The sequence below is a fragment of the Protopterus annectens genome, chromosome 5.part0 (assembly GCF_019279795.1).
Source record: "Protopterus annectens isolate FY-2018-M chromosome 5.part0, PAN1.0, whole genome shotgun sequence".
Lineage (NCBI taxonomy): Eukaryota > Metazoa > Chordata > Ceratodontiformes > Protopteridae > Protopterus > Protopterus annectens.
Window position 1 is genome coordinate 1,171,714,271 of NC_056735.1, and position 19,842 is coordinate 1,171,734,112.

Here is a 19,842-nt window from a genome sequence, read left to right on the forward strand (position 1 = left end):
TGCCATTCTGCATGAACTCCGAGCAGATCTCAGCATTGCCACTTAGATTCTTGACATAGCTAAAGAATGCCTTGTGGTTATCTTTGGAGTCCTTAATTGAGAGGCCAATAATTCTGCAAAAAAATAGACCTGCTCATCTTGTCACTAACACACTGGTCTTCCTCAGGAGCTGCACTGCAGTCTGAGACTGCTGGGAAAACATTACCCTCTGCCAAATCCACAAACGTCCAACACTTAAGTATGGGTGGGTTCCTCCTTATTTGTTGAAGTACCACACCACCAACATACTGTCTGAACAGTGATCACACACGTGGAAGGTAGTCCTAGAAGGCCTGCAATATTTGCAGAACTGCCCTCATCTCCAGAACACTGATGTAAAGATTGGCATCTGTAGAAAACCATGTTCCTTGGACAGTCTTTCCCTTGAAATGCCTCCCCCAACCCAGAAGGGAAGCATCCATGGTTACAGTAGCTGCTGGGGAAGGAAGAACTAAAGGACATCCTAGACAGACTAGGAAATAATTTAGCCACCACTGAATATGCTATTTGCAGATCTCCAGTAAGTCTGACTATAAAGTGCACAGGATGGTGAAGAACAGACCACTGTACTGACAAGTCCACAGTAACATCTCTTATGTGGAATCTGGCTTAAGGCACAAGGGTGATGGATGCTGTCAACAGAATCTAGAAGATGATGGATCTCACCATGGGACTTTGGTGGGACAGAACCAAGGAAGTTTGTTAGCGTAGAGTCACTAATCTTGATTCTGGAAAGTTTGGCAATTTGTGAGGTGGTGTCCAGGTAACATCCTATGAAGTCTGTGGTCTGAACAGCTGTCATCTTGGATTTCTCCAGATTGATCATGATCCCTAGGTGCAAGCATAACAGGAGCAGGGAGCCTCTGGCTTGAATCAGGAGAGCACTCAAGGCGGTGGTAATGAGCCAGTCATCTAGATATGGGAACACTCAGAAACCCTGCAGTCTGCGAAATGCTGTAACCACTGCCATGCATTTGGCAAACACCCAGGAGGCTATGGTGAGAGAGAAGGGTAGTACTCTGATTTGAAAGTGACTTGCTTGCAGCCAAAAATGAGGAAAACCTCCTGGACTGTCTGTCTATTTTTATATGGTAGGGTGTTCTGGAGATCCACCAAGTATATTCAGTCATCCTTCCTCAGAAGTGGCAAAATGTACTGAACTGTATTCATCCAGAAAGTTGTCTGTTTCACAAACTGGTTTAGCTGTCTGAGGTCCAAGATGAGCCTGTGGTTCCCATATTTTGGAACCAAAAAGAATCTTTAGTAGACTTTGATCTGGTGTGATCTGTTGGGTAACTTGTTTATCTAGCAAACAAATAGCTCTGTGATTTCTTGAGCTGCTGCTTTCCTCTGAGGGGTGGAACATTGTGAAGCTTTTTTTGTGACATTTTAGTATGCAAAAAAAGGAAATAGCCTCTGGTTACTATTCTCTGCACCCATGAATTAGGAGTGATGACCAATCAGGCATGAGGATGCAGACAGAGGTGCTCACCGACTGCCTCCAGAATGAGGCATTCAGGAAACCTTTCAGGAGAGGTAGAAATGCTTGTGGGTGATTGGGCCTCGAAAGCCCTGGTTTTGCAGATCTTCTCTGTCTCTAAGGTGGCATCCATTTTTTTTCCAATCTCTACAGACTTACAGAACCACAGGTACTTTCCATTCCTTTGTTTCTAGGAAAAGGTGCTTTAAAAATCAGACGCAGATGGCAGACAGGGATTTGCCGTCCTGTTTTCTCCCAGTGAGACTGTCTTCAATCTTGTGCCCAAAAAGGGTGGACCCCGTCATACGGGCCATTCCAAAATGACATTCTGAACTTCTCCACAAAATTGCAACAATACATCCATGTATGCCAATGTATGGCAATGCTGGTGCTGCCACTCGATCTGCCTTCTGCCACACTGGACAAAATGTGAATAAACTCATTCAAAATGGATCGTAAGCTTGTCAACTGCAAATCCATCATTTTATGGGACTCATCTGTCATGGTACCTGATAGAGACTTGGAGAGCTCCTCGGTAAAGTCCCTATAAAATCTTAAGTGTGCAAGACAATTCAGCACACATAAGGTAAACATCTCTGAAGCATAAGTTTACTTTCCAAATATGTCCAAGGCTCGAGACTCCCTGTTTGGAGATGGACAGAAAAGCTCTCCTCTGAGAAGTCTTTCTTTGTGGCTGCTGCTACATTTACACTTGTCTCATGGCAAAACCAAGATCTTTTTGGGCTTGTAGGGTATGAGGATACCATGTCCAGCTCCTTCTATGCCCACTGGGACACAAGTCATTAAGCTCGTCTGTCAGCGAACCATCCAGGAAATAGATGGGCCAGCACTAAAGGGCTCAAGAAATACTGATGATTCTTCAGAAGGGGCATCGAGTGGACCAGTTCTCCCACTTTGTTGAAATAATTCCAGGATATCTCCAAAGGAGATGTCTTCCAACTAGACATTGGGGAACATTTCCCTTCATCAAAATCAGTATTTTCAGTGACAGACTTCTGTGGAGAGTCTAAACGCCTCCTTTTGCAAGAGAGCATCCTGTGTTTTCCATGGTGGGGTGATCTGGGGAAGAATCAGACGCTGAAGGGGAACTAGTTTCATGAGCTTTGACAAAGCCTGGAAGCTGGTGGTCCTGACATAAGGATGATGTGGGGGAGGGACAGCAGATGCTAGAGGGGATCGGGATGGAGATGAACAAGGGTGGAATTCCTCTTCTCTAGATAATGAGTGAGCCCTCTCAAATGCCTCAAAAGCTGATGTCAAAGCTAGTGCAGAAGGAGTCCCCTTGAAATCCAAGAATCCAGACAAGACATCATCTTGACATGTGAAGAGACTCCTGGCTTAGCTCTGAAGTAGACAAATAGCCAAGATATCCAGTGCAGGTGTATCAAAGAGAAAGGACAGATCAGAGTCTTGTAGTCGACTCTGACCCACACACGCATTTGGATCCAAGGCTCAGAATCTTCCTCCAGCTCATAATTCCCCTTTGCCCTTACACAAGCCAACCTCCCAGTTCTGGGATCTCCCAAGGTCTAACACTGTCAAGAGGGAGAAGTAAATTGTTGGAGTTGAGGTCATCCAGTGTACCAGCTCAAACTATGAGATCCCACAGGAAATACTCAGGACCAAGACCGCTGGATTGGAAGGTCGAATTAGAGAAGAGGCAATGAAGTGGGGAGTGGAATGGCCTAGCCCCAGTACCTGGGTGAGAGAGGAGTGGGAAGCACTCCCATTTGTATGCGAGTCCTCAGGCACTTCTGATAAACTCCCCAATGACTTTACCAACCTGAGTGAAGAAGCCATCAAAGGCGGCCTTGAGGACCTCACATCACTGCCAAGAGGTGGCTGCCTCTGGAAAAACTCTCGGTTCCACAAGGAGACAGGAAATTGATGAACCAGTAGATTCTGACCCCAACAAGAATGAAGATGTCAGATCTGATGGTTTAGGTAATTTAGAAACTGGACCCATAGCCTCTGTGTCATCTGGAAACTATATTCTAGATTCCTTTGCAAACTCATTCTTTTGACTTCTCCCTCTCCCTTTTTTCCTTTTCTCTCTCCCCTGTAGTCCTTTGCATGATTCTCTTAGTTGAAAGAGAACCCAAGAGGGAGGAGGCCAATTCTCCTGCAGAGTAAGGGAGAAGGCCTCTGAAAACCACACACACACACACACACACACACACACACACACACACACACACACACACACACACACACACACACACACACACACACACACACTGGCTGCCCCTTGACAGTAGATCTTTAGGAGGAATTTTCCGCCTACAGACAGACAACTTTTTAAATCTAGGAGCCTTGTTTCCCAAGCTGTAAGAGCAAAAGTTAACACCCACACTAATGCGCAAGCAGTAAAATAAAGGCACATCAAAAGAGAGGAAAAAAACTGCACTAAAGTCTAATAAATGCACCAACCAAAAGATAAATACCAAGAACACTAGGAAGCAGAAAAAATCAAGTATATATCTTTTTGTTCCCCTAAGCTAGAAGGGTAAAGGGAGAAATAGTTGGGAATACCTATACTAACTACTTAAAATTATTCATAACTACTCCTGAGAGCTTCTGTGGTGCCTGGACAAGTGAGGCAGTAAATGAGGGACCTAAGCACCAATATGGCACAAAAACCCCTTGTGCATGCACTGTCTGAAATACCAGAATTCTCATCATGCAGTGAGGTGAAAATGAGCTATGGTTTCTGTGACCTAAGAAAACATACTGGAATCCGTCCCTAAAATGATTAGTCAGGATCCCATCTGCTCTGCAGGGACTTGCAGAAAACATATACCTACTTAACATTAGAACCTGCTATTTTTTTCAGGCTGCACAAAGTCATTTAGACATTTCTGTAAAGAAGGCAATGAGGCCACAGGAAGGCAGTGCAGCACCTCAAAATCTTAGGGTCTCATAAGAAAATTATTCTGAGTGAAGGAAACTGTATGAGGGGAGCAACCATTTTGGCTGGCTGTTGGTGCAGAAGATAAAAACTATAATCTGTTGATCTCCCTCCACTTCCATTTGCCTGTTGTGTGGCTACAAGGAAGCAAATTAACCAGTGTTCCATGACAAATGAGAAATAGTGTTAGGCTCCTTAATAGCCTCCTGGATCACATGTCTAGTAAATGCATATGAACTTACCATTACTGCTCCATATCTTTACCCATTTCAGAGATAAGAAGCACTAGATACTCTAAATCCTCTTCCAAAGAAACAGAAAGAAAAATCTATTCTAATCCTAGGTCCAAGTTAGGTGGGTCCACTCTTTGTAGAAGAGCTTGGGGTCCAGACTACAATGAAGATCAAGCAAAGATACATAATCTGCGAGTGGTGTTTGGGCAGGAAAGGCCTGCTCAGCTCCTAGTTCTGGAATAAGGCTAGGCACCTTATGTCTGTTCTCATCCCACCAGATGTTAAATGGCTGTGCAAATTGAATAATCTTTAGTCCTGAAGACTACTAACTAGCTCATGCTCTAGTGAGTGCTCCACATGTACAGGCAAGGTGCCACCATGTTCTAACTGCTAGACCATTGAAAGATGGTGCAGACATGTTGGAATATAGTCCACAAGATGGCTGCCATTGCTGGGTCTCTTGCAGGCTTCTTCTCATCACCCAGCTGGAATAAACCTGACCCACCCCTTTCCATTAGATGAGGAAAAGCTGACAGCATGTGTGGCTGCCTCAAAGACCAACTTAACTGGAGGAGTGTGTGGCTGATCTCCAACCTCTAACTCCATCCTTTCTTAATGAACTAAGCTTAGCATGGCATCATAAAAGGGATCCTCCTGCTGATACCTGTGATGGGTCCCTGTAAACTGCACCTGTAGGTCCGTAACTTCTCTTTCCTTTGTCTCTCAGTGGTCAGACTGATACGTTGCTAAATATGGTAATGCTTGATCTGGATGTCATGCTCCTTGTCCAAGCAAAGATGGTGCTGTTGTGAATTCTGGCAGATGAACTGCTGGCTATGGCCACAGAGCATTTAGAATGTTATGGCATTTTAGGCATTGAACATGGAAACGTTTTCAGGACAAATGCCAGGACTGAGATTCAGGCTCAGCATGTGGATCAACAGAAATGGAAGCAAACTCAGTACAACAGGGGTTAGGCAAATTCCCCTAGTCTGAAGTATGACACCATGTTATGCAAAGACGTGAGGCACAGTGCGAACAAAAACTGATAAATAACACACTGTGAAGAGGACGAACTAAAGCACCGGACAGCCGATAAATCAAACCAGAGATTATTACACAAAAGATGGAACGTTTCCATGAAACTTTGTACCTTCTTTTACATTATTAGGGAATTTATAAACACGTAAACCTTTAGGTACTATTTTAGCCTGAGGGCATTCCTTTAAATAGGTATTGTCAATATTTAAAATTTTAAACTTGAATAACAAATCGTTTAACTTATGCAAATTCTCAGCATATGTACAAACATATTCATCTTCATTAACAAATCTGTCATGAAGCTCAACTTTTTGTTTGAGCCAGTCATTCAAAGATAAAGCATTGTGCAAACAGTCACCTTGTCCAACTGGCATCCTACGGTTGTTCTCCTGAGCACCATTATGCTCTTTAACATTAGTTTCAGCTGAATTGTTAATGATAAGATTTGGGAAGTTATCAGCCCCTCCAGGTCCAGTATCAGTCATTCCTTTAGGGCTAGAATTCAGGCAGTAAGCCTGCCCATTTGTACTTTCGCCAGTCTTTTCCCCATTCAAAGCAAAAGCGACTTGGTTGCCAGGAAAAGACGCATAATCATTCTGACGTATGAGTGAACCGCAAAGGGGAGTCAGCAAAGCAACCAACTGGCTCAGCTGCCCAATAAGTGCCGGAAGCTCGTTTCCCTTCAATGCTCCTGTGTCCATAGGGACCGGGGAAAAACTCTCCTCTCCCTCCATATAAACAAATAAGCAAAGACGTGAGGCGCAGTGCGAACAAAAACTGATAAACAAATAACACAATGTGAAGAGGACGAACTAAAGCACCGGACAGCCGATAAATGAAACCAGAGTTTATTACACAAAAGATGGAATGTTTCCATGAAACTTTGTACCTTCTTTTACATTATTAGGGAATTTATAAACACGTAAACCTTTAGGTACTATTTTAGCCTGAAGGCATTCCTTTAAATAGGTATTGTCAATATTTAAAATTTTAAACTTGAATAACAAATCGTTTAACTTATGCAAATTCTCAGCATATGTACAAACATATTCATCTTCATTAACAAATCTGTCATGAAGCCCAACTTTTTGTTTGAGCCAGTCATTCAAAGATAAAGCATTGTGCAAACAGTCACCTTGTCCAACTGGCATCCTACGGTTGTTCTCCTGAGCACCATTATGCTCTTTAACATTAGTTTCAGCTGAATTGTTAATGATAAGATTTGGGAAGTTATCAGCCCCTCCAGGTCCATAGTATGCACCAATGAGAGGCATGCATACCACACAGTATGGGGACAAGACACAAGAAATACTGCAGAGCTGGGGATAACAGAAGGGGAAATCCCAAGTTAGTTAGTGCAGAAGGAAAATTCAAATCTCCAAACAGTGCACTCAGATTTGGCCACACATCTGACTTCTTGATATGCTAGCTTACCTTCAGAACATGCTCAAGATTTTATTGTAAATATGTAGACTATTGTAAGTACCTACATTAAATATAATATTGTGTAAGGAAAGGCATTCTAGTTTCTTGTACTTGTGCTTTAGATTTCCACTTTGTACAGTTGTCATTCAATAACTGCCTCACAGCAGGTGGGCTTTTTATACCCTTCTCTCTCTGGTACCAAAACTTACCTCCTTTCAGTGCTACTTCATCTTACTGATAACCAAGCATAACTCCTTTTGCACTAACTTACCAGCATCCATTTCTTTAATCTGACTAACCTGTGCAAGTATGTACTCGCTCATTATTGCAGCACTACAATGATCTCTGTTCAATCTTGAGGCAGTACGCCAATAATGAGGGTCTATATTAGATACTCGAAGAGGCGTTTCATCGAATGTCTCTTCATCAACCCATAAACCACAAAAACACAAAACAACGAACATGCATATGAGAGATTTCTTCCCTGGGAAAGAAATCGCTTACCTTAAACAAAAAAACACATCACTACAAACAATACAAAGTGGGGGGATTCACCACCCCACTCCCCAACCTGGGGGGCTGTGCCCCCCATACCTCCCTAACTAAATATACCAACTCCGAGATCGCACTACAGTGGGGAAAACAGCAAAGTAACAGAGGTGGCCAAGTGATTTCTTTCCCAGGGAAAGAAATCACTTATATGACCGTTTACTGTTTTGTGTTTTTGTTATTTAACAGTCGATGAACAGGCGTTGATGAATCGCTTCTTCGAGTATATAATAGGAACACGATAATGTTGCCCTTCTTTCATCATGATGACAGATGCTCAAATTAACTTTCTGCAGTTCTCCACAAATGTACTTTTAGTCTTTATTTTTCTATTATATACTGCACCCTGTATAGTGTCTAAGCTCAGTATTACTTTCTCTTGTTAGACTGTATGTCAGAGGCAAAACACGGGATTTTATATTTCATACTGCACTTCATGTTTGTTGCTGCAAATATAAGAACATTTCTACAACTTTGTACGTGGGGTTGGAATATTATCTACTGTATAAACTGTAATTCTTTTCAAATATATATCTCTTTTGTTACTGAAGAATGCTTGTATCTCATTTTCACAAACGACATCATCACTACTTCAACACTATATTCCATCTCATGACCTACGCTCCTGTCACAAGTATTTACTATCTATTTATAAACCTCAAAGATCTAATGAGGTTAGTCTGTACTCTCACTGTGTTACTAAATCATGGAATAGCATTCCAGAAGCAATCACACTTATTTCCCCCCTTACTATTCCTTCAAGTCTACACTGAGAGAACATCTAACCAATAATTGGATCTGCCCATGCTCCACGCCATCTTAGTACTCTTTTCTGTTCCAGTCTTCCACACTCTTGATAGACTTACTCTTGATATATCCTACTTTCCTTCCTGCTTTACCTACTTTCTAGCCTCACCTCTCTTTAATTTCTTAACATTTTAATGTCCTTTCTTTATATTCTTACACTAGCCTTCATATATCCTGGAATTTGACTGAAATTTACTTATCTAGTTCTCCTGACAGAAAAACAATATGGCTTTTACGACCTATTATGTATTCGGTTATATATTTTTTCATGCATCATTATGTAACATGCACATTAGGAACTCTTTTCTACCTTGTATACAATGTATGGTCCACTTTATTGCTTGCCTTTCTATTTTGCTTAATTTTCTTTTATTGTATTTCACATATTGTTCTACTTTGTTATTATCTTAATATTCTGTAACCATTGTGGTGGTGCTGCGGTAGCATTGTCGCCTCACAGTTAGACGTTGCCCGTTCGATTCTCAGTTAGAGCATTTTCTGTGTGTCGACATGCGTGAATGGGCGTTCCTTCATTGAAGGTTGAGCGTTAGGCCCAGCAAGCCAGCAAGGAAAAATCTACTGGCAATCATTAGCGGACCGGAGTTCCGCTGTGGTGACCCCTAACCGGGAAAAGCCGAAAGACACAAACAAACATTCTGTAACCATTGCTCAAATTTTTAATTCTGTTTAATGTGTACTGTGGAGCTTTTCTCCCCAGGCCTCTGCTGAAAATGGGCTCGTATCCAGTAGGACTTTCCCAGTAAACAAATGCCAAATAAAATAAATAAATAAATCTATGCTACCATTTTGGCATGTGTCATGGCCAAAAAGGAACCTTGGACCAGACCACCCACCTGGTTATCAAATGTTAAATGAAGAAATACTTCTAAATGACACCTCACCAGACAAGTTCTGAGTGGCTGGCCAACCCGAGGGGTACAGAAAGTAGGTAAACAGATATTCACTCTCGTGGGGGTCTTCGCAAAGATCAGTTCATATGGAACTGCACTACAGTGGAATATTAGTAGAGGAAATCACAATAGATATCCAACTATAGAAGGTCTCTGAAATCAGATGATCTCAAGGCTCCTTCTCACAACCTGAGATCCTACAGTGGCATTCTTCAGATGGAAGAAAATGTCAAACATTACAAGAAAAAATACCTTCCTTGAGTTGGAAACATTGTTAGGGCTTTACTAATAAGCACAATGGAAGTCTGATAAGGAAAGAACACTGTAATAATAATAATTAGATGATAAACTACATTACAGATGCTCTTTAGAATTTTCAGAACAATGTCCTGCTAACCATCAAAATATTTGGACAGACGCAAACAATGAAGCATTGCTGCAAAACTCATCAAATTATGGTGGAGAAGAAAACATTTCAAGAGCCACAGATGATGTACAGTTAAAGCGGTTATACCTCTAGCATACCCAGTGGTTAAGTAGTAGTCTTGGCAACCACCTACTGCCCTTTAGCCCAATGACTCACAATGATTTGCCATGGAATGGTACCTGTACTAACTATGAGGGTCACTTAAAACACAGCAAAGTTGTCTGTTAAAAAATAGATAATGTGAAGGTTGCAGGTCATCTAAGCTGACAAGAAATGCTACAAGAGAGATAAGGAACCCATATATATTCATGAATGAACAGTGGTGCCAAAGCAGTGTCAGGCTGTTGGAACAAGTGAAACATCTTCTGCAACACACATTTTTCTTGAACTGTTGCAGTTCTTGAATTCCCTTCCCATACTTTGACACTACATAACTGCCACAGTGGGGTCCACAGTACATAGCAAACTCTGCCATCCTCATCTTGAGTCTTCTATCTACAGCCACAATGACAAAACAATTTTATTGGTAAGGTGGGAGGATGGCATAATGGTTAAGGTGTTTACCTTGCAGACACAAGGTGCAGGGTTTGATTCTCACATGTGTAATTGGCTAGGCTTAAAATGGCCTACGAGGGCAGTTAGCCTAGTACTAATCTATGAATCTATGAACCTATAAGCAAAAGAGATGAGAAGTCACTTTCTGGGAAAAAATAAGAAATGTCTGAGAAAATAAAGTAAATATTATACAAAGTGATTGACTTGTGCAACAATAGTGCTCTGTGGACCCTGAAATATGGTAAATGACGGCAACATCAGAAGTGAGGAGGATGCAGGTTCAATAGAGGCTAACTGTACCAAAAGAAAACAATCATGACATCATCAGTGGGAGTGAGTCAAGTCATAATTAATGATTTTGTATGGCCTTGGTAAATAACACTTCTCTGTAAGGAAATAACTTGTTCCAAGACTTTTACTGAAAAAAGACTAATTTAGGTAGGCAACATAAGCATCACACAAAACACAACAACAAAGCAAATCTGACAAGTATGAAAACAGTGATGAAAAAAGCACCAGTACCCTTTATGACTTAAATATTACATGCTCATATACCATGACTGAACATTAAACAGGTGGAAATGCATTCAAATCTATCGAAGTGGCAGAAGACCAAAGTCAGGTGAAGAGACTTTGAAAGTAAATATAGGATTGACTGGTCAATGTACTGTTTCAACTTCTCTAGTTGTTAACAAGATCCAAAAACAAACCTTTGTACATCCCCGACAAAACAGTCCTAAACTATCCCAAGCACTTAAAAAAATCTCTATGATGTATATTTGCTTCTCCCCTTGCCAACTTTTTGCATTTGGCTTCATACATTTATCTAACCTAAACACATCTGTTCTCCCTAGTGTGTCCACAGCTATTCACCTTATCTTATTTAGGTGGTTAGAAGTCACTAAGTTGTGGACAGTTTGGGAGGAGGCATGAAGTGGGGGCCATCACTTTTAAGTCAGAAGAACAAGGTCTTTAGGTGGTCCTCCCCATTATTCTACTCCATGAGCACAGGACATGAAATGATGCAGAGTGAAGGCTGCAAACATGCTTCCACCTGGACATCTTCCAGGCATCTGCCTTCCTTCTAGCAATGGCCAACAATGTCTGCTTGAAAGAGACAAATCTCTCCTTCCCCAGCAGAGAGCAGTGCAGTCTCTTTTACATTTCCCACTTGATGGCAGACCACCAGCTGCTCTATTCCACTTCACTAAGCAAATGCTTAAATGGCTTGCTGAACCGGAGTCTGAAAATGTAAAACCTTTATGGAAGTGTGCTATATATTCTATGCATTCATGTATCAGTTCATGGAAGAATCTATTTCATTAATGCACTACCTACATCTTTGGGGAAAAAAGGTTTCTTAACATTGCCAACAAGCAATCTGAAAATTGTGCCCTATTCTCCTGAAATATTCTTCTGCAAGATAATGTCTTCTTGAACTTTGTTAGTTTGAGTTCCCAACCCCTTCCACTTTCCAAGAATATGCCTTGTATGTTCCTTTAAGATCTCCTCATAGTTTCTGATGTAGATACTGAATCATTTTCTTTAACACCCTTTGCAACAGCCACAGCTTGCATATAATTGCAGAGCTAGGGTCTCCAAAACTGTACACAGTACTCCAGACAGGGTTTCACATACTCAGTACACAAAGGAATACATTACTGTTCTTAGGTGATATACCATAATGATCAATGACATTCCGCTGTCAATAAAAATGGCATTTATGATCACTGTATTATTTATAAATAAGTAAATGTGCCTGCTGATGAGGAAGTGGCATCAAGTGGGTAAAGTTCCTGCATTTTTATGTTGTGTTTTTAATGAAGTCTGTCTTGACAGACTTGCAGACAGGCATTGCACATGCCCATTTTTACTGGCTAATCCTCTTACTTTATACAATGCTCTTCATTTAAAAGTAATAAAATAACATTCTTGCAGAAAGTATACTACACTTTCCAAATCCAGACATCATGCAAACATACATTATTCTATAAAACAATGCAATCTGATAAACTGTACCTTGTTGATCAAAGAATTGAACTCCATGAGTCTGCAGTCTTTTCTAAGGTCATCTTTGGGTTTACACATCATAATGTACAGCTTCCCATCAGTCCCCTTCAAAGAAATCTTCTTTGGTTTCTGCAGAGATGCAAGAACTTCAACCTAAAAAATGAATAAGGGCAAAATCAATCATCTTTAACCAACAAATACATGTGTTAATTGATTGCCAAATGGACCACTTATGTTTGAACAAAAAACAAAGTGTAAAAAGGTGAGAATGCACTTTTGAAAATAAATTACAATTGGATGTAGGCTATATATATAGGTTACCTTTGTTTTTGATAATTAATATGTCTGCACAAAATAAACACTGATCAAACCCTCTTCTCCTGTGAAATGGGACTATATTACATTTTCCTCTGGTACAATTAGAAAATTGTGTAAAAAGGTAGACAAAGTGTAGTTTTACTTCAGTTGTCTAAGTCATGATAAAAACACTGCATCCAAACCAAAATGTAGGTCAACTGTAAAGGAAGGGCTGCAATCATAGATACTGTACAATATTTAGTGGATACAGTTGTCCATTTAACTAAGCTTGCCTACTAGGCATAGCAGAAAATTAGCTGCCTTAAAAGCAAAAGATAAACATATGAACATGCTGAAACAGACTAGATGCAATATTCAGTATCTTAAGTTGTTTCAGGTTGTACCTTCTGGTATTTAAGCCCTACCTTAGACAGAGGATTTCTATTTATTCACACTGAGCTGAACGGAGGAGAGGCACTCAGCACAACTCTGATCTGTGATATTAAACTATAAGTATTCTGTTTTTTTTTTTTTTTTGCTTATTTTTACAGCACTTTTTTATTGTTTGCTGCCTACTATTTTTTACTGTTTTTTATTGCTATAAACTAATCTGCACTATTGTACTGAAACTGTCACACTGTTTCTAAAGCTTTTTAGCTAGTTTTACTGTGTGAAAGGTATTAACTGGAAACTTTCTCAATTTGTTAAGCACATACATGTTTATTTGTTATGATTTCTTGCCAAGGAGTGTATCATATAACTAATTTGTTTGCAGTTAAAAGCATTCTCTAGAGTCTCCATGTTCCTTTATATGTTTAAGATTTTAATTTAGTGTCTCACTGCTGTTTTTCTGCTGTGATAAACATTTATGTAGTGTTTTCTGCCTAAAATAGTGTAGTTAGTAGCTGTAGCATAGTTTACCACATACTTGGTGGCTTTGCAGTTGCCTGCCCCTACTGTAAATTTGATCTGGGGCACTCCTTCCAGTCCAGTGTCATTAGCTCACTCTACCTAATACACAGAGAACATTTAGGAAGGCCAACCCCCTTTATTTCTTAATCTTGAATTATCTTGTTTCTTCCTTTCCATCTTACTTAAAAACAAAAAACAAAAACAAACTTTATTCAGCTGCTTTTACAGTATTAGTGTTTCCTCCTCCTACTCTATTACTTCATCTTGGTTTTTCTGCTACTTGTTCATTAAAGTGTTCAACTGCATCTTCCCTGCTGCATTTATTACTGCTTGTTTTTAGCCTGTTTACATTTTAACTGTTATTCTAAGCCTCTTAGTTTTGGTTTAAGCACTTGGGTTTTACGCCTACCCCTTAGCTCTCCCTGGCCTCTCTCCCTCAGATTCTGACAAACATGGATGGACAATTTCCTATAGTTTCTTCTGCCAGCCTGGTTGATATGGGCATCCTGAGAGAGTGTAGCAACTGCCTCATGTACACAGACAACCATCTACTACTACCACCTAGGAACACAATTTGTGAGAGATGCAATTACATAAAGAAGCTAGAGTCTATGCTCCCTCCCTCACAAGTCAGTATTATCTGGCATTGAGAAGGCTGTCAACACAATCACTACACCTCAAACACCACCCACAGCTACACAACACACACCCACATATCTGGAGGTTCTCAACAAAAACAAACCCAAACAAAGGAGACCTCAGAGGCAAAAACACAAGAGAACTCCACAATCCTCCACACCACATGCATAGTCCTCACACCAGTGTCTCACAACCACTAAGACCTAACCATAAACCCAACATATCAGTCACAGGAGACTCCATTGTGTGACACACAGATGTGCCTCTCACCAGGCTGGATAAGGAGAAAGTCACGATTAGCTGTTTGTCAAGTGCCAGACTCTGCCATATCACACACACTCAAGTCTCTCAACAACAGGTACTGTTATGACTCTACCATAGTCCATGTTGGCATGAATGACTTGAGATGTACCTCCCTGGACTATATGAAGAGAGACATTATTGAGCTCGCTGAATATGTGTCCCAGGCATGTATGTCCCTAGCATTAAGCAGCATTCTACTGTCACCCGGAATGATGCCTCAACACAAACAGAAAATGATTGACTTTAACAATTGGTTTAGTTTCTGATGTCATTCCAGGGGGTCCAGTACCTGACAGCCTGGGAAGATATGATCGACAGACCACAATGCTTTGCTACAGATGGCCTGCGTCTGTCTCACTTGGGCTTCAGGCTTCTGGCAAAGGCCCTTGCCTCCCCCACAGTGCATTTTTTAGGAAAAGTCATGAGGCTGATACTACCAAAGTAAAGATTTCGCAAAAACGCAAATTAAAGGTCATGCTGCTAAACGCTAGGAGTCTAAACATGAAATTGCACTCATTGCAAGCATTCTTAACCCTGGAAGATGGTAACATTTGTGCAGTCATAGAAACCTGGTTCAAAGCTGCGGAGAACACCCTAGCCTTACCTGGTTAATCATCCTATCATACATTCAGACCCCAAAATATGGGCAGCAAAGGAGGTGATGTTTCAATATATATTAAAGACATGCACACATCCAGGCTGGTCAAACAGTATGACACACAGGAGACACTCCAGGTGCAGTTAACCACTGACCAGACCCGTATTCAAATTATAGCTAGCTACAGGCCCCCAAATTTGACTCAAGATGCCCACTCCACTTATCTGGACCTCTTCAGATCTGTGAAGCTTTAACCCTTTACCCTGATCCTGGGTGAGTTTAAATTACTCAACAATAGAGTGGAAAAACTACTCATGCCAGAACACAAATGTCCAGAGATTCCTTGATTTTATCAATGCAAATGTCTTGGAACAGCCAGTCCATATCCTCACAACAGGTGATAATATCTTGGACTTGGTATTAACCAACATGAGTAACCACTGCAGCACCCCTACGGTATTATCCTCCCTGGTAAGATCCGACCACAAAGCAGTCACTTTCGAAGTTACCATCTCCCAGGACTCCCCTCTATCTAGGTTAAAAAAAAAACTTCTCCAAAGCTGATTACAACCTCCAGAGGAATGGTATAAACAGTTTCACAGCCCCCTCCCCACTGTAGGAACTGACATCAATGTCCAAATCTACATCAAAGTACTGTATGAGCATTTATATAGATGCATGGAATCAGGAATACCTGAAAGGAAAAAAATCATCCTCTGCAAGGAAGAGTAAACCTGTCTGGTGGACATCTGCAACAAATAAACTATATAACAAATGGAAAAATTGCTGTTCAAGACCAAGAAGAAGCAGGTGCCCAATTGGAAGCAATCTCTCCTTAGCCTGAACAAGCAAATAAGAGCACTAGTGAAATCCTCTAAAGCCAACTTCAAGTCCAAATTGGCCACATCTACTACAGACAATCATAAGGCCTTCTTCACATATGTCTGCAAACTCCAAGGAAGCACCCAGATCCGTTCAGAACTTGTGGTCAAGGTCATCACATACACAAATGCGGTAGATATAGCCAATTTACTAGCTGACAGATTCAGCGAAAACTTCTCCCCCCTGTCCCCCGAAAGTAAATCAGAACATCCTCAGTACCTGCCCCCCACCCTTTATCTCTAGGGAACAAGTCATCACTGCCCTCTCAAAGGCAAGAAATACAGCCTCCATGGGACCCAATAGCATCCCAGCCTGCATCCTATATGAACTCAGGCATGAACTTGCAGCACCATTAGGCACCCTATTCACCCAAAGCCTGCATATCAGCTTTGTTCCAGCCAAGTAGAGGACAGCCACTGTCATCCCTTTACAAAAAGGTGGAGTGTCCACCGATCCAGGAAATTATAGACCCATCAGCCTAATTAGCTTGATCTGCAAGGCCATGGAATGGATTACCATGGACCTCATTAACAGGGACACTGGCAACCTCCAAACACTCGACCCCACACAGTTTGGCTTTGTCAAGGGGAGGTCATGTCTGTTAAATCTGGTCGATTTCCTTGAGACAGTCACCAAAGCCATGGATGAGGGGAAGATGGTGCAAACCACTTTACCTTGACCTAGCCAAAGCCTTCGACACTGTTCCCCACTCGGGCTTAGTAGCTAAACTCTCTCAAGTAGGCATCAATACATATGTTACCATATGGGTAGCAAACTGGCTCACTGATAGAACCCACCTAATCAAAACAGGGGAAGCCACCTCAAGCAGTAGACCTGTAACGAGTGTTTTTTCCCCAGAGATTGGTCTTAGGGCTTCCATTATTTGGGATATACTTCTCTGAGGTGCAGGCCAAAACCAGTGGGCTATGGCTGACCAAGTTTGCAAATGACTGCAAGCTGGGCATGGTCATCAATTCTCTAAGTGATATGGACGTCTTGTAAGAGGGTCTCACCCAAACAAATGACTGGTGCCAGAAACATGGCCTCAAGCTGAATGCCAAAAAATGCATCATCATCCCCTTTGGGGAGAGTGACGTCCCCAAATATTATCACATTAATAACAATGTCCTAAGTACATAATCAGTAGTGAGGGATTTGGACACCCAGGTTGATAGCAACCTGATATTTGACCACCATGTTGCTTCCGCTGTACGGAAAGCATTCTTCATGGCCCATCTCATAAGTAAGGGTATCTCATCCAGGCACAAAGAGGTCATAACATCCCTGTATTCTTTCTTTATAAAGCCAATTATTGAGTGCAACGTCCTCTTTGGAATGTATCCCGCAAAGCACATGCAGCAGCTGGAGAGACCACAGAGGTTCCTCACCAGGAGAATCCAGGGCCTCAAACATCTGCCCTACACAGACAGGCTAAAAGCCTTGTCCCTCTACTCAGTTTCATGCAGACTCCTCACAGGTGACCTCTGTCTGCTATACAAAGCAATTTCAGACCACGCCTTGATGGGACTGCTGCATATCTGCAAGCTCCACTCAAGCAACCCGTACGTGTGACCTCAACGTGGTCTGTGATATCAATAGGACTTGTTGGCGGGACAGATTTGTATCCCAGAGACTCCCTCATCTGTAGAATAGACTCCCTCTCCATGTCAAGCAGAGTACCTCATTATACCTTTTTAAGCACAACCTGGATAACTGGATGGGAAACAAAAAAATATACTCCTGGGATTCCACCCGTGTCCCTGCTGGACAGGGGTTTTGGGTGCTGACTTGTCTAAATATGGGCTAAACTCTTGGCTGGGTTTATAAGGGCCTCAGGGCCAATAGCCTAGTAACCTCCTATGATACTGGACACCAGTCAAAAAGTGCTTTTCTTCAGCCATTAAATATCATGAAATCACAGTTTACCTCATAGTCTGCTGCCAACCTGATAGCAATAGGAACACTGATGCAATGCAAGAACTGCCTCATGCTCACTGACAGCTATTTGCTTCTTCCTTTAACTACTGCATATGTGAGAGGTGCCAGCATCTACTAACCTTGCAGGACAGCCTTTCTTCAGAGAGTACAGACTATACCCAGCGTGTTGTCAGTTCTGTCACCCACCTCACACAAACATGCCCCCCCCACATATTAGACAAACCTTACTTCCTTTCAGTGCTACTTTTCCTTACCAATAAGTTTTCTTATGCTGAGGTACTTAAAGCCCCTGCTAAAACCACAAAGGCCTCCTAGACAAAGGTTTGGTATATAGGACACTCAACATCATATTAACAGGAAACAACATACACAGACACTCCATAAAACACAACTACAAAACGGAGTCACTTGGGTGACAGTCTGACACCATTAAGGTAGCAAGGCTGAAATAGTATGTTTGGTAACGTCTTAGTCATAGGTGATTCCATAGTCAGACACACAGATGCTCCATTCAGCACGCTGAGCAAAGACAGTGTGATAATTAGTTGACTCACAGGTGCCAGTATCTGTTGTCTCACTTCACCCGAAGTACACATATGGTATGGTCATTGTGCACATGGGAGTGAATGACTTGCAACATACATACATGCCTCCTTGGATCATATGTAAACGGACAAGATAGAGCTCTTGGAATATGCATCTGAAATTGGTTTGTAACTAGCATCCTACCATCACCAAGAATGATGCCACAATACAAACAAAATAAAAATTATTTCAATTATTGGCTTAGCTACTGGTTTGACTCAAAGAGTATCCAATATATATCAGCCAAGGAGGAGATGACAGACATCTCTGGCTGCCTTGCTACAGATGACCTACACTTCTCTCCTCATGGTTTCTGTACATTGGCCTGGACTTTTTCATTCTCCACAGTGCCTTTTTTAGGAAGGTCAGTCTTATCAAATTATCTACACGGCTAATTAAAACCAATAACTATACACAGGTAGTACTACTCAATGCTAGAAGCCTAACCAAGAAGTTGCACTCTTTACAAGCATCTTAACTTGTGAAAATATAGATATATGCATAGTTACTGAAACATGGTTTCAGGACACTGAGAGCACCCCTACAGTGCAGGAGTGCTCTATCACTCTTTTAGACCAATTGTGGAAAATTACGATGTTTTTGGAGGGGGTGTGTTGGTATTCCCAAGAAGCAATTTCACATTCAGGCCCAAACTTGATATCTTTTTCAAAGTGAACAGAACTCCATACCATACCATATCATAGCCAAGTACAATACCCCATTCATGTCATCTGCAACCAATGAGGCATACCTAAATAAACCATCATCTCTACCTATCAATTCTAACACTATTTTCTTGAGAGACTTCAACTCTCTCTCTTCTTCATCTTCCGGCTTTTCCCAGTTAGAGGTCGCCACAGCAGATCAACTGTCTGCTCATGGTTGGCAGTAGAGTTTTGCGGTGTCGTAGGGCCATTTTAGAGTGCCCAATCCATCTACAGCATGTCTTTGGGATGTGGGAGGAAACCAGAGCACCCGGAGGAAACCCATGCGACCACAGGGAGGACATGCAGATTCCGCACAGAAGGCACACCAGCCGAAGATCAAACCAGAGAACCTCTTGCTGTGAGGCAGCAACGCTAACTGCTGCACCACTGCGGTCGCCCTTCAACTATCTCTCTATTAACTGGATAACCTACACTACCTAAAAAAAAAAACACACACAAAGATTCCTGGACCAATTGGTTCAAGTCCAAAATAAGGATTCAAAATTGCAGAATTCACTCAAAACCAGGAAAAACACCAAAACAAAAGTAGAAGTCACAAATGGCAGACCAGAGGA

General features: G+C 41.6%; 1 protein-coding gene across 1 annotated transcript in view; it reads right to left on the reverse strand.

The window, feature by feature from the left end:
• The window catches only part of ATR (ATR serine/threonine kinase), a 1,835,177-nt gene that overhangs the window by 283,526 nt on the left and 1,531,809 nt on the right, over nt 1-19,842 (reverse strand). Inside the window, exon 41 of the mRNA XM_044071973.1 lies at nt 12,416-12,559. Within this exon, the coding sequence (XP_043927908.1) occupies nt 12,416-12,559 (144 nt within the window). The remainder of the gene's footprint in view (nt 1-12,415; nt 12,560-19,842) is intronic.